This window comes from Helianthus annuus, chromosome 9 (assembly GCF_002127325.2).
Source record: "Helianthus annuus cultivar XRQ/B chromosome 9, HanXRQr2.0-SUNRISE, whole genome shotgun sequence".
Taxonomy (NCBI): domain Eukaryota; kingdom Viridiplantae; phylum Streptophyta; class Magnoliopsida; order Asterales; family Asteraceae; genus Helianthus; species Helianthus annuus.
The window spans coordinates 155,377,301-155,390,295 of record NC_035441.2 but is presented as its reverse complement, the minus strand read 5'-3'; the positions used below and the strand labels follow the sequence as shown (position 1 = coordinate 155,390,295).

Below are 12,995 nucleotides of genomic sequence, written 5' to 3'. Positions count from 1 at the left end.
GATGCCTAACCCGTTTAATAAATAGCGTGTGTTCAAATTGATCTATTTGACAATTTATTTACAGGTGTCATGGTTATGTTAAACGTTTACACCTTTACATAAAGGAAATAAAAAAAATTATAAGGTTAACCCGTCCAACCAATTTACTTACTACAACCCATTTACAACCATTTGTATGAAGAAGCCATCGAGTCATTTTAACAACCCTTATCTCAATTAAAGAATCTTTGATTACCCTAGGATCCTCAAAGAAATAGAAATGGCGAGCGTATTCGAGTATTGCTTTTGATATATGATGCTCCCTGTTACACTAAGATAATCACATGACTTATTAGGATAATTTCACTGTCTACACACACTTGTTCATTGTTGCTTAAAAAATATATAGAAAGTATATATGAGTGTGTGTGTGTGTGTACAGTGTAGAAATAATGATTTAATTTATACCTCAGGAGAAGCAACCAATGCCAAAAAATTTGCACGGTCCATTCTAGTGAACACTTTGACAGTGGTAATTGCACCTTTACTCTGAGTTAGAGTCCCAGTTTTATCAAATATCACATAACAAATCTTTCGAGCCCTCTCTAATGCATCTACTCCTTTGATCAATACACAAATGTTGGCTTCGACCCCAATTGCAACCATAACAATAGTTTTTGTGGCAAGGCAAAGAGCACAGGGACATGGAACCTGAAACCGACCAATAAAAGCATGGATAAGTAGGCTACATAAGCATCTGAGTGTAACAATGTTTAAGATGTGTATACCCAAAGTCAGCAAACTTGAAGAGGAGCTTTTGCCATTTGCGCCGTCTAGATCAGAGCCTTTTTTTTGTAGCTTAAACATGGAGGGAGCCATGCAAGTTTATTGTACCTCCAATCATTAAAGAATTTACCTCCTTCAAAACAGGTGCTAATTCACTGGTAACCATACTCTCATTCACATAACTTGAACCTGAGACGACGGAACCCTATATTAGAACCTATTCATACAAACAAAATTTGATTATTGGCAATATTCAAACACAAATTATTTGTTACATGAGTTCTGGATTAAGACGGGTTACTTATAAGTTGTTTGCCTTGCTACAAATAAAAATAAAAACAAATAGACTCAGAATCCATAAATAAGTAGGTGGGGATAACTAAAGCCATCTGATCATCTATGTTACATTACGAAGTCCACACCTTATCTACACATCATTAATGTAGCATAAGCAAAACTTTTACCAACATAATAGAGTTGCTGGTGAAATTAGAATATTAAGATGAAGCAAGGGCTAAGTATGCAGGCAATCCTAGGGGAAAAAAGCAAAGAAGCCTGCAATCCATTATATAATAAAAAATATAGATACATTGATAGGGTTTAAAGACTGAAATCGGACCTGATATGCAGTTGCTGATGATGACAAAGTATATGTATTATGCTACTATCATAAGGTTATGTATTACATATGTGTCCAATTATGGCATATTGATGACTACATTAGGGATTAGGAATGAGCAAATGGTATTGGGTACTCGTACGGAAATGGTACTGAAACGATACCGGTAACGAATTTCCAAAATTGATATATTTATGGTACCTACTCGGTAACGACTTTTGCCGTGTTCGGTTCTGGTGCGGTAAGGTACCTGTTCGGCACCGGTTTTTACCTTCAAATACAGGTACCGATACCCATTTTGGGGATTTTCGATACCCATTGGTACCGAGCTCATCCCTAGACTACATTATTTACCAAAGGTTAAAGCACTATATAATGTCCTAACCAGTTGCAATAAGACTGTTGTGTATAACAAAAGAAAACTACGACAAACTTTATAGGCAATGCTATTTACTTAAAACTTTGGAATCCAAATCAATAATAAGCAAACTTGTGATTAGTGACTGTTGATGTGATTAAGGACTTATTATTAATTCAAATAGCCTCTTGAATGTAATTAAGGACTTAGTATTACACCAAATATAAGCAAACTATTTTGAATATAATGATTTAACAGGTTTAATAAGCAAAATGACTTGTTCCTTTTTTAGCAAGTTATACCCATTTAACCCATTAAAAGTAATTAAAAAAAATCCAAAGTCACCCCATATAAGAGTAAATGGATAACGTCTAACCTTTTAACCAATTACACCAATCTGGCAAACCCCGCACTGTAATGTGAGATTGGCAGTATCCATGTTGTTCCTTTATCTAAAAATATGTCAAAATTTTAACTAATATCTTCTTCATAGAATATTAATAACTAAAAACATTGACCTTTTAATATGAACTGCACATTTTTGTACCTCTGCCAATCATTTACAGGATGTAGAGCATGTGGTTCATAAATTTGATCAAATTCTTCAGGAGCGACCAACAGTGGATATCTATGATAACATATGCATCATACGAAACATAATTACATAAACTGACCCAAAATTAATAAAAGATATAACTCGAATTTAAAAAAGGGTACCTGAAGAACCATTAAGGTCTTGCCATCCTTCTTCTTAAGCTGATGAATATGAGTTAGCTTATTACTGTATGAAATAAACCCAATTCCATAACCCTAATCAAAACCAATATCAAAAGGTTAATTAAAGCATTCGAAAGAAACATCAAACAGACAATAATAAACCAAAAAAGCGAAGTAAAAAAGCAAAGAAAAAACTACAAAATTTCAATTATTAAACCTAATTTTACAGCCGTCAATTCCCGAAACAGTCGATTTGAATGGAAAGGGTTTAGATGAAACCTGGAGACAAAGACATTAGAAGTGGCGATTTCTTATGTATGAAGATGATGGAAGACTATAAGAGGATCCCTAATAATAATAAAAAATAAACGAATGTTTAAGATGAAATCGAACAAACCAAGTTTAAATGAGGAAAAGAATTGTAACATAAACTCACCTTGCAAAGGAGGAACTGTAAACCCTAAGGATTAAACGAAGATGGATCGCCTGAGCCAGAAGAGAATGAAGATAAAATCAAGCAAAAACAGACTGATCGATGAGCAGAAGTTAGTTTGCATTAGGGTTTGTGATGGGATTCTTAGGAATCGAAAAGGAAAAGATTAACAATAAAAATCATAGGTGAAGATCAGATAACCTACCATCTGATTTGCTTGACTGATGGAAGAACGAAGATGGAGGCTGGAAGATTAGGGTTCTGAATGCTTGAAACGTATGGTGTACTCATTTTGGGATGACGGTGTTAAAAATGAGGGATTAGAATGATTAGGGTTTTTTTAGTTCATTATATAACCGGGTCAAAGCATGTGGGTATGGATACCATACGCGGATCCCTTGTAACAATAACACATGTCCCACGTTTTCCCGCCAAAAATCACAAATGCTTGCACCACAACATGACATGTGTCCCACATCTTGTTTATTTATTATATATATAGATTATCATCATCATCTTCAAATAACTCACAGATCCATCATCATCATCTTCAAATAACATCACACCATACACCAGAATTCAAGATCCATGGCCGGTTTGGGGAGAGGAACTAATAGATGGAAGCTTCAGTAGTTCTTTTTGAACCGGAATCAATGGGGATATGGGTTCCACAAGCACCACTGGTGGGAGCCACAGCCCGGTATGCTAATGTTCTTCCACAGTTCTAGCCCGGTTCATATACAGGATTTGGGTAGTGGTTGTTAGGCGGTGGCTGAAGGTTAACTGGGGTAGTGGTTATCAGGCGACAGTGGTTGTTGTGGTGCACGGTGGTGGTTGTTTTGGCGGTGGTTGATAACCGACGACAAATCCGATGTTACCTTCTAAAGCTTCTTATTCCTATGGCTCCTCCACCACTAGCCGCCGCTCCTCCCCCACCGCAACCACCCACCCCCTTCTTCCTTCAACCCACAAGAACATATCTGAACCTCAACCACTAGCCGCTGGAACCCTAGCTCCACCTTCACTGACGACGACGATGAACGGAAGGAGAAGAAAGTGTTGCTGATCATCAGGTGAATTTGACGAATTTCAAATATTAGGGTTCATATTATTAAAATTAGGGGGTTTTTTGTGAATTTGTTGATGAATTGGTTGTTTATCGTTTGAAATTGCGGAAATTGAGGGAAAAAGGGGAATTAAAGTGTTCCTAAATTTACTGTAGATCTTGTTGTAAACCTCCATAGATTGCAGTCTTTTTGTTGAGTTGTGCTTAACAATGATGACTTCCCGTGAACTAGATGGAATGATACAAGCGAGAGCGATTCATGTTTGATGTTTCTGTGTGTCAATATGAATTGAACAAGGTAAAGAGTGAGTAATGATATAAAACAATGCACTGTTCATTTAAAATGGTTATCAATGCTCTGTAAATCTAAAATGGTTCACTAAGGTGATGAAATGATAGCATGATACAAATAGAGAGTCATATATTAACTTGTTGATAATACCAAAAAAAACTGGTAGGTCGAAATCATAATCGAGTAATGGTCCTTGAGGCAGCGATAAAGTAAATGAATCTGTGTTGAAGGATTTAAAAGGCACACCTATTGATTAAATGATGATATTTGAATATTTTTAAGTGATAAAGATGATGTATGGATTGAATTCAGAAGCTTGATTTTGTGCATTACATGATTTGAACACAAATGACTGTTATTCAGAAGCGACGATGGAGGTGGAGGTGGGACTGGGTGGTGGTGGCTGATGGTGGTGGAGGTGGGTGATGGCGGCTGATGGTGGTTTAGGCAGGAAAGGTTTTTTTTTCTGCAGGGGGTAAGGTTTGCAAGAACTATTTAACACCAGGGGGTAATATTACAGAGTACAACAAACCATAGGGGGTAATAAGAAAGGACAATTTAGTCACTTTACACTAGGGGGTAATATTACACTATTACAGAGTAGAACAAACCATAGGGGGTAATATGAAAGGGCAACATAGTCATTTCACATTCCAGTTAACAGATCTGTTAACTTATTTGACGGCAAGGGGTAAAATTGCAATAGAACATCAACGTTGGGGGGGGGGGGGGCAAATTGCAATTATTTCGTTAGAGGGGTTCAGAGTGCCAATTAGCCTAAACCTTAGGGGTAAAATTGCAGTTTATTCTATATAATTATTCTTGAGTAATTATACAACTACTCTAGTGTTATTTTATTTTTTGAGTTGGACCAGAACATATCTATATAATGACGCTAGTTACATAATTACTCTAGTACAATTATGTAAAAATATTTACTTGAAGATAATTACTACTTTTAAATTAGGCAAATTGGATTTAAATAATCCCAACCCACTGTTATTGGCCAATAATAATCACAACTCATTTAATCACCAATAATAATCCAAACTATTCACTTTTGTTTGTAAAATACTCCCAGTTAAAAAAACACTAACTAGGTTAAAAAATTGCTGACGTGGCAGGTGATGTGGCATGCCACGTCAGCAAATTTGCTAACGTGGCAGTTGATGTGGCATTTTTGATGACGTGGCAGCTGATGTGGCTGTCTACGTGGCATTTTTTGATGACGTGGCAACTGATGTGGCAGGTGACGTGACATGCCACATCAGCAATTTTTTAACCTAGTTAGTGTTTTTTTTTTAACTGGGAGTATTTTACAAACAAAAGTGAATAGTTCGGATTATTATTGGTGATTAAATGAGTTGGGATTATTATTGGCCAATAACTGAGATTATTTAAATCCAAATTGCCTTTAAATTATTATGCTATAGCGTTATATAATTACTCGACACTCACAAACCATACTTTTTAAGCGATTTATATGAAAACCGCCTTAAAAATATAATTTCTCTAGATAAAGTTATTGTTATAAAGTTCTAATTTAAAAAACTAGCTTAATTATCTACTACTTCTAATAAAACAAAATAATCTTTATCCACTTGTCATTAGCTTAGGCCATTGCTTGCCACGTGGCATTTGATGAAACCCTTATTTTCTCAATTGACCGCCATTTCTCTTTGGTGAAGGATCACGCGGGATCCGTTTACACACATTCGGGTCAAGCGGCTTTTGGTATATAAACACACAACCCGACCATTTTCATTCCCTATTCTTCATATTCTCACAAGGCGATTAGGGTTTCTACAGTTTCAATGTTACATCTCCCTCTCATTGCATCCCTAAAGATCGTATGTCTTCATCACGGTATTAATCCCTCTTCCATCTATTAATCACTCATCCTCTTCAATGTCGCAACATGTTTCGGTTCGATTTGTTCAAATCACAAGTACGGTTCTAACAATCATTGTTCAAATCAATTGTTTTTTTTTTTCAGATTTTATGAATATAACTGTTTTGATTTTAGGGTTTTTTGATTTGTCATTTTTCTTTGATTCCTTATCATACTGATTTTTATTGTAAGTAACAACAGTTATCCAATTTCAAAATCGTACCCTAAAAACAATTGATAAATAAATGAATGGCCGAAAACCCTAAAATTGGATAGATATGTTTTCACCTTTTTTTTCAGATTTTATTGATAGCAGTTATTGGTTTGACTTCTTAAAATATGTATCTTATTCTATATTGATCTTCATGAAAGATAACTATTTTAGTGAAAAGATGACAAGAAATTATAAAACCATAAAAGAGAATTTTGAATTCAGAAAGTGTTATTATGTTTAACTTTGAAAGTAATGTTACATGTTTTGACTTTTTATTTCAAAATTTGAAATTTAAATTAGTTATGGATACTTATCAAAATTTTGGAAATTGTAACTTATTTCCAAATATACCGAGACAACTTATTTTAAATTTGTTATTGCTTTTGAATTCCATGTCAATTTCCATTCTCACCATTTGAAAAGATATAGGTCATCTACTTTTCTTTTTAGGGAGATGATTCAGGAAAGTAACAAGGCACTGAAGGAGCTATAAAGAGGTATGTTATTTAATCTTTTGTTTATTTCTTAAATTTATTCAATAAAATTGTGTTATTGTTCACTGGTTTCGTTGTTGTCGATGTGTGATTTATGTCTTTTTTTCAGAAATGTATTTTGACAGGGGGAACTTCTATGACTTTACCTCGCTTGGTAGGTCTTCATACAAAAAAAAAATAATGGTTTTGTGTTGTCTTTAACATCCAATATTGATTTGTATTGTTTTTTTGGATTTGCAGTCATTCTCATCTACGGTTTGTTCATCTTCGACCGATTCTCTTTTCGTATTCTACTAATCAAATGTCGTCATCTACAAGGTATGAATCCCTTCTTTATGTATTGTTATGATTTAGTGTTGATATTAGATATAATTTTTTTGGATTATGTGGATTCTTGACTGAACCAAATGTGAAGAAGAAAAAGATTGTAAATGAGCTTTGAGGTCATATCAAAAATCAAACAATGAAATTATTGTTAAATGTCTGATTTAGTTACAATGTTTCTGCTATAATTTTTGTAGTGGTGTTCAACAGTGGGATGCCAAAAGTGTGAAATCAGATTATTGATGGTGAAGAACCAATTTGATTTGAAGACCTTGGACTTTGACAGATCTCTAAAGTTTTGCAATGCATTTGAGGAGAAGACCTACATGTAATCTATAAAGTTTTGCAATTCAAGAGGATGTAGGATAGTAGTTTTTTTGGTTATTGGTATCTTGGGTATTTTAATTTATATTTTTTAATATAAGAATCTATTTTTTTTTTCAAATAAATTTCATGTATATTTTTAATAATCTAGCAATAGAGCTTTAAATTCTAAGTCGTCCTGATTGGAATTGATAATGTCAGAGGATGAATGCGATAGTGGAGTTGAAGAAGACATGGAAGCCCTAAAAACGGCCTTTTCTGTGACGGGCAAATCCCCAGCCGCCATTTAAAGGCGCTTCTCTCACTAGAACGGTTGGTACCTTTTGACTCCTGTTTGTCTTCTTTTTTCGACATAGGTTAAACTCATTCTTTTGTTTTAATTAATCATCACTAGCTTATTTGTTCGTTTCCACTCAAACTGATCATAATTAAGCACATGATCATTAACTAATTCATCTATAGGAGTTCTTAAGGAATGACTTCTGAATTAAAAGATGTGTTTGTATATATTATGTTTTTATCATGAAATCTTTACTACTCCGCATTGATATGATGTATGTTGAGGCAACTGACTTGAATGCTTAGTATTTATTTTTTAGATCGAGTTAAAGGACAGGATGAACTTTTTCTGTAAAGAGTTTAAGGACATGAGGAAGCTTAGTTCCAACGATGAGACCTTTCATCTTTCATGGATGCAGATTCGTAAAATTATAGATATAATTTTCTCACGCAAGACACCTACTCCTGACATATATGTGCAGTGGGGTGAGTATGCCATATCATTCTATCTTAAAATGTGTACCTGCTTCAGAGTTGATTATCAGCATTTAGAGGCTACTGACTGTGATAACAAACTACTTTTACCCGAGACGTCATTGAAGGAACAGGTATCAAAATTTGTAATCTCTTATGATATTTGATTCAGTACTCGGCATTTATTGTATTTAGAGACCATTTGACTTTGTTGACCGATCAAAGCGAACATATGTTATTGTTTTTATTTATATGTGCTGATTGTTTAGGAAGAGCATACGGAGTGTAGTGGCGTGAACCAACCCTCTACAAAAGAGGTGTCATATGAGGAGCGTTTAGAACAGGTACTTTTATATATCAAAATTTGATAGTCACATAACCCTAATAATTGATTTGGTTAAATGGAATTGATATGAAACAATGGTTTCATGGGCAAAGGATAGTGGGGGCGGGAGGGGGCGGCCGACCCCCCGAACTTTTCGCTCAGTAGTGGAGAGTTTGTAGTTTTCGTATAGAAATTTTTGCTTATATATGTTTTCGACCCCCGTTTTATAGAATTTTTTGTGTATATACGTTTTCGACCCCCGGTCGGAAATCTCAAGCTTCGACACTAAATGGTTTTATACTTTTATGTTTTTTTTTTTTTTGCTTTTTGTTTTATAAAGTTGATATACTTTTGGTGTCTAATAAAATAATAGGTTTATAGATAGCTAGCTCGTGTTGCATGAATCTTAGTTTGACATGAAGCTTAGTTTTAATCTCTTATGATATTTAAATCAGTACTCAGCATTTATTGTATCTAGAGACCATTGGACTTTGTTGACTGGTCAAAGCTAACAAATGTTATTATAATATTATTCTAATTTATTTGTGTTGATTGTTTAGGAAGATCATACAGAGTGTAGTTGCGTGAACCAACTCCTTACAACAAATATGTCATATGAGGAGCGCTTATATCAGGTACTGTTATATAACAAACTTGATGCATTAGATACGATAAAATCCATATTATGTTAATAGTCAGATAATTTCTTTTAATTGAAACAATTTAGGTCAAAGTGGGTGGGTTGGGTAACTGGTCAAAATGGTTTCGGGTCAAATTGGTGGTTTTAATTTGCTGGTGAAACGGTTCGGCTGGAGTTGGGCCAACCGTCAACATATCAACCATTTTTGTTTTGTTTTTATGTTTTCTAAATAACTAATGCGTTACATATGATGTTAATTCAAATGGCTGGGTTGGTTAACCGGTCAAAAGTGAGCCAGCTTAAAATGGAAAATTTTAACATGCGGGTTAACCGACCAACACACTTTTGGAAATCTTATAGACACTGTAAGCATTTTAGTTACGGTTTAAAAAGCTAGGCCAAACACCCCCTTAGTGATTCTTAACCTTTTAGGTTCCCGAAAATGCCCAATAGCCATCTCTGCGTCCAAGTTCATCTTCTTTGTAAACAATTTATATTCTAATACATCGTTTCAACCTCCGATAAACCATCAAATCTTAAACTAAGCTTGCATCGGTTGGATCTTAGTTGTGAATTATGAGTTCCGTTGTGAAATCAGAGGAGGAATGGAGTGCAGTTCTTTCTCCTGAACAATTTCGCATCCTTCGAAACAAAGGAACTGAGTAAGTTGATTACTTCATCCACTCAATTTTTTTTTTATTTTCGGTTCCCAAATAGTTAGGATCATTTATAAATTTGAGTAGCACAACTGATCATTTCACTTCAGTTTCTATCAATTTAATTTTAATTTAGCAAACAGGATGATTCCAAAATTGATAGTATTTGTTAAAATATGGTCATAACATTCATTTCAAAGACTTATGTTTTTTTTTAAGTTTGTGTTATATTGTTTGTAATAATTGTTTTTAATACATGGTTTGTATTTGTGGGATGAGGCGTATGAGTCTAAGTGAGCTAAAGTTGCTCTTATGAGAAGATGGGCCAGAAGCGTACAACTGTGTGCTGAACGGAACTGGTCTGAAGCCTTGAATCCTGGAAGGCGTATATAAAGAGTCATCGTCTGAATATAAGAGTTTTTGATATAAGCGCTCTTGAATAAAACGAGTAATGACAATGTAAGCATATGAACACTTTTGGCCTATTTGGTCATTTCATTTATTTTCTTCTTGAAAAAAAAATCAACTTTACCTGGTTGACCCCTTTCAATAAGATACCCATGAAAATGGTTTTGGGTTGAGACAGGTCATTTTTCATATTGGTTGAAATAAATTATGCGTAGTACATGTCCAATGGTCATTTTTCATGTGAAAATTGATTTGGGTTGAAATTTTAGCTTTTATCAATGGTTTTATGTGTTCATGATGGTGTACTTTAAATAATTTTGCAGGTGATATCAAATAAGAGAATGTGTTTGTTGCTTTTTGGAATTGGCTTTATCTTGCTAACTTTGCATCCTTTGAACCAACATGACAACATACATCCCTCATGATCCATCTGATTTTTTTTTTTGGCTTTGATACCAAAGGAATGAGATGCAATTATCTTGCACATGAGGTAAATTTGTATTTCTTAAATGTTGTTGCTTCTTCGTTTTAAGTTAATTTTATTAATTTTGTATTTGCCTTAACGACCTAGAGTACTTTTTTAATTTCATTTATAACATCACATATATGCTATTTTGCATGTTTAAAATGGTGGTGATAATTTTTTAAGCTAATAATTTTCCTCTGGTATCCCTATATATCAATTACATATCAATTATATGATCTTCAAAACTTACATACATATATTTACGTACGTTAACATCTAAATGGGTCATTTTTTTTAAAATGTATTAGTTTGTTCCGTGTCAAAACAAATCTTAACAAATATGGGTTCATGATCAAATGGTGATGGTTTGTTTTAAAAGTATTATTTCAACAATTTTAACTTATATATTTGTGTGTTAGTCCACCCGCGAAACTCGCGGGATCTTAGATTATGTCTAAATATAAATTATATTTTTTTTGCACAGTAGAATATAAATCATGTGGTTGTCGATTGTTTATCAATTTAATTGTTTTATGTTAGTCTAATTGGACCTGCTGATCTCTACAAAAAGTCAATTCTTGCCTTCATAGAATAAGCATCATAGCCTCATAGGTATTCTGTATGTTCACCATAGGTAGTCTATTTTCCATATGTCTAATTTCAGTAAAATTGGTATCAATGTATGTGAATAGTACTCATAATATAGGCAGAATTAAGTGATGGTCAATAGGTTGTTTATGTCATACTTTTTACTCATTCAGTTGATTCAAATTTCTTAGTTACTTCCTTAGCGTGAAATTTGGCAGTACACCATACTGAAAATAGTTTTGATCCAGCTTGAGGTGGGTTTGGTCGGGTTCATTGTACTTGATCATCGTTGGGATAAGGTGTGTTACACTGTCACTATGATTAGTACAAAAATGTATATTTGCGTTGTTTTTAAGATTTTTCACCAAAGTACCAACATTTGATGTTTTTTAGGATCTACCAGAGGACCCAACTGAAAGCATTGATAGTATTCGGGAATTCATTGAAGACAATGTTGAGATTTGTAAATGGGTCGGCATTACTATTTTGTTACCATGTTTTTCTTAGTGCCTTTATGATACAACTGTGCTTTCTTAATGCATTTGGTTCATCATTGCAAGTTATACTTTCAAGGCTAACAATATAATTCAGTCTGAAAGTTGAAAAGAAAACACATCAAAAGTGTTATAGCCAACATATTATAGCCAACATATTAATATGCCAATTTGTTTGTAGGATTTTATTTATGTATTAATCATTAATAATGAATGTAAATAATTTTATGTATTAATCATTAATAATTTGTTTATTTATGTATTAATCATTAATAATTAATGAAAAGGCATCTCAACCGTTTGTTTAATTTGTGTAGATAAATCCAAGGCTTAAATGAGGCATGAGAATATGTATTTGGTATAAATTGCATGCGTGACGATGCCAGAACTGCAAGCTCTGATACGTGTATGGGAGCAAAGAACTCCACCACTCTATCCTACCGGTGATTACTTTGTAGCAAAGACTATTTGTCAATAAATTACTTTTTGTATGATTTAGTTATGTGTTAATCATAAATAGCTTTACTATGATTTATTTCATTGATTATTGATTACATGTGTTCTGCTCAATATATGTTAAGGTCAAAATAGGTTCGGGTCAGTCAAAACAGGTTTTGCTCAAAATAGGTTCATGTCAATATGTGTTCTGCTCAATATGCATTAAGGTCAAAACTGGTTAAAAATGCTTTATCTAAGAAAATATATATCAAATAACCAAAGTTATAAAAAAGTAATTAAAAAAAATGAAATCTATCCGGGTTCTAAAAATTGCTATAAAATCATTTGTACAATAACATCTCAATACCTATAAAAAATGAATCAAAACATATTTACCTAAATGAGAAAAATCATATTTTTATATGTTTATATTGAAAAGTTCTTTCATTACAAAGTTAATCTCATTGCCAGTATATATTATATGTTTGTGTTAAGCCACCCGCGAAGCTCGCGGGATCTTAGGCTAGTTATTTTATATGTACTGGTTTTGGGTTGTTTTCAACAGCGATTTCGTGGATGGTCTGTCACAAATCATAATTAATGATGATCATAATCAATATCGGGATGGTTATTTATGTAAATCTACTTTTTTTTTAAACGGTAAATTTGGATCACTGACGGACCACTGAAGTATTATCGTGCCACCAGCGGAACCACCCGATCATATCCA

General features: G+C 33.7%; 1 protein-coding gene across 14 annotated transcripts; it reads left to right on the top strand.

Annotated features, from left to right (window-relative positions):
• The first annotated feature begins 5,955 nt into the window (after positions 1-5,955).
• Positions 5,956-12,383, top strand: LOC110876586. Of its 14 annotated transcripts, none has more exons than XR_004867612.1 (15): positions 5,956-6,116; positions 6,806-6,852; positions 6,959-7,003; positions 7,090-7,501; positions 7,699-7,809; positions 8,196-8,262; positions 8,367-8,384; positions 8,520-8,594; positions 9,136-9,210; positions 9,814-9,877; positions 10,151-10,330; positions 10,603-10,769; positions 11,582-11,632; positions 11,727-11,804; positions 12,145-12,383. XR_004867612.1 is itself a non-coding variant. In XM_035977748.1 (7 exons), the coding sequence occupies exons 4-7, from the start codon at positions 8,115-8,117 to the stop codon at positions 9,934-9,936; spliced, it is 543 nt and encodes a 180-aa protein (XP_035833641.1). In that variant the 5' UTR covers positions 6,859-7,003; positions 7,090-7,501; positions 7,699-7,809; positions 8,097-8,114; the 3' UTR covers positions 9,937-10,117. The 14 variants fall into 14 exon arrangements, 1 of the variants encoding a protein (XP_035833641.1); XR_004867613.1 differs by having other exon boundaries at positions 5,957-6,116; positions 8,379-8,384; XR_004867611.1 differs by having other exon boundaries at positions 5,959-6,116; positions 8,097-8,262; positions 8,379-8,384.
• The last annotated feature ends 612 nt before the right edge of the window (positions 12,384-12,995 follow it).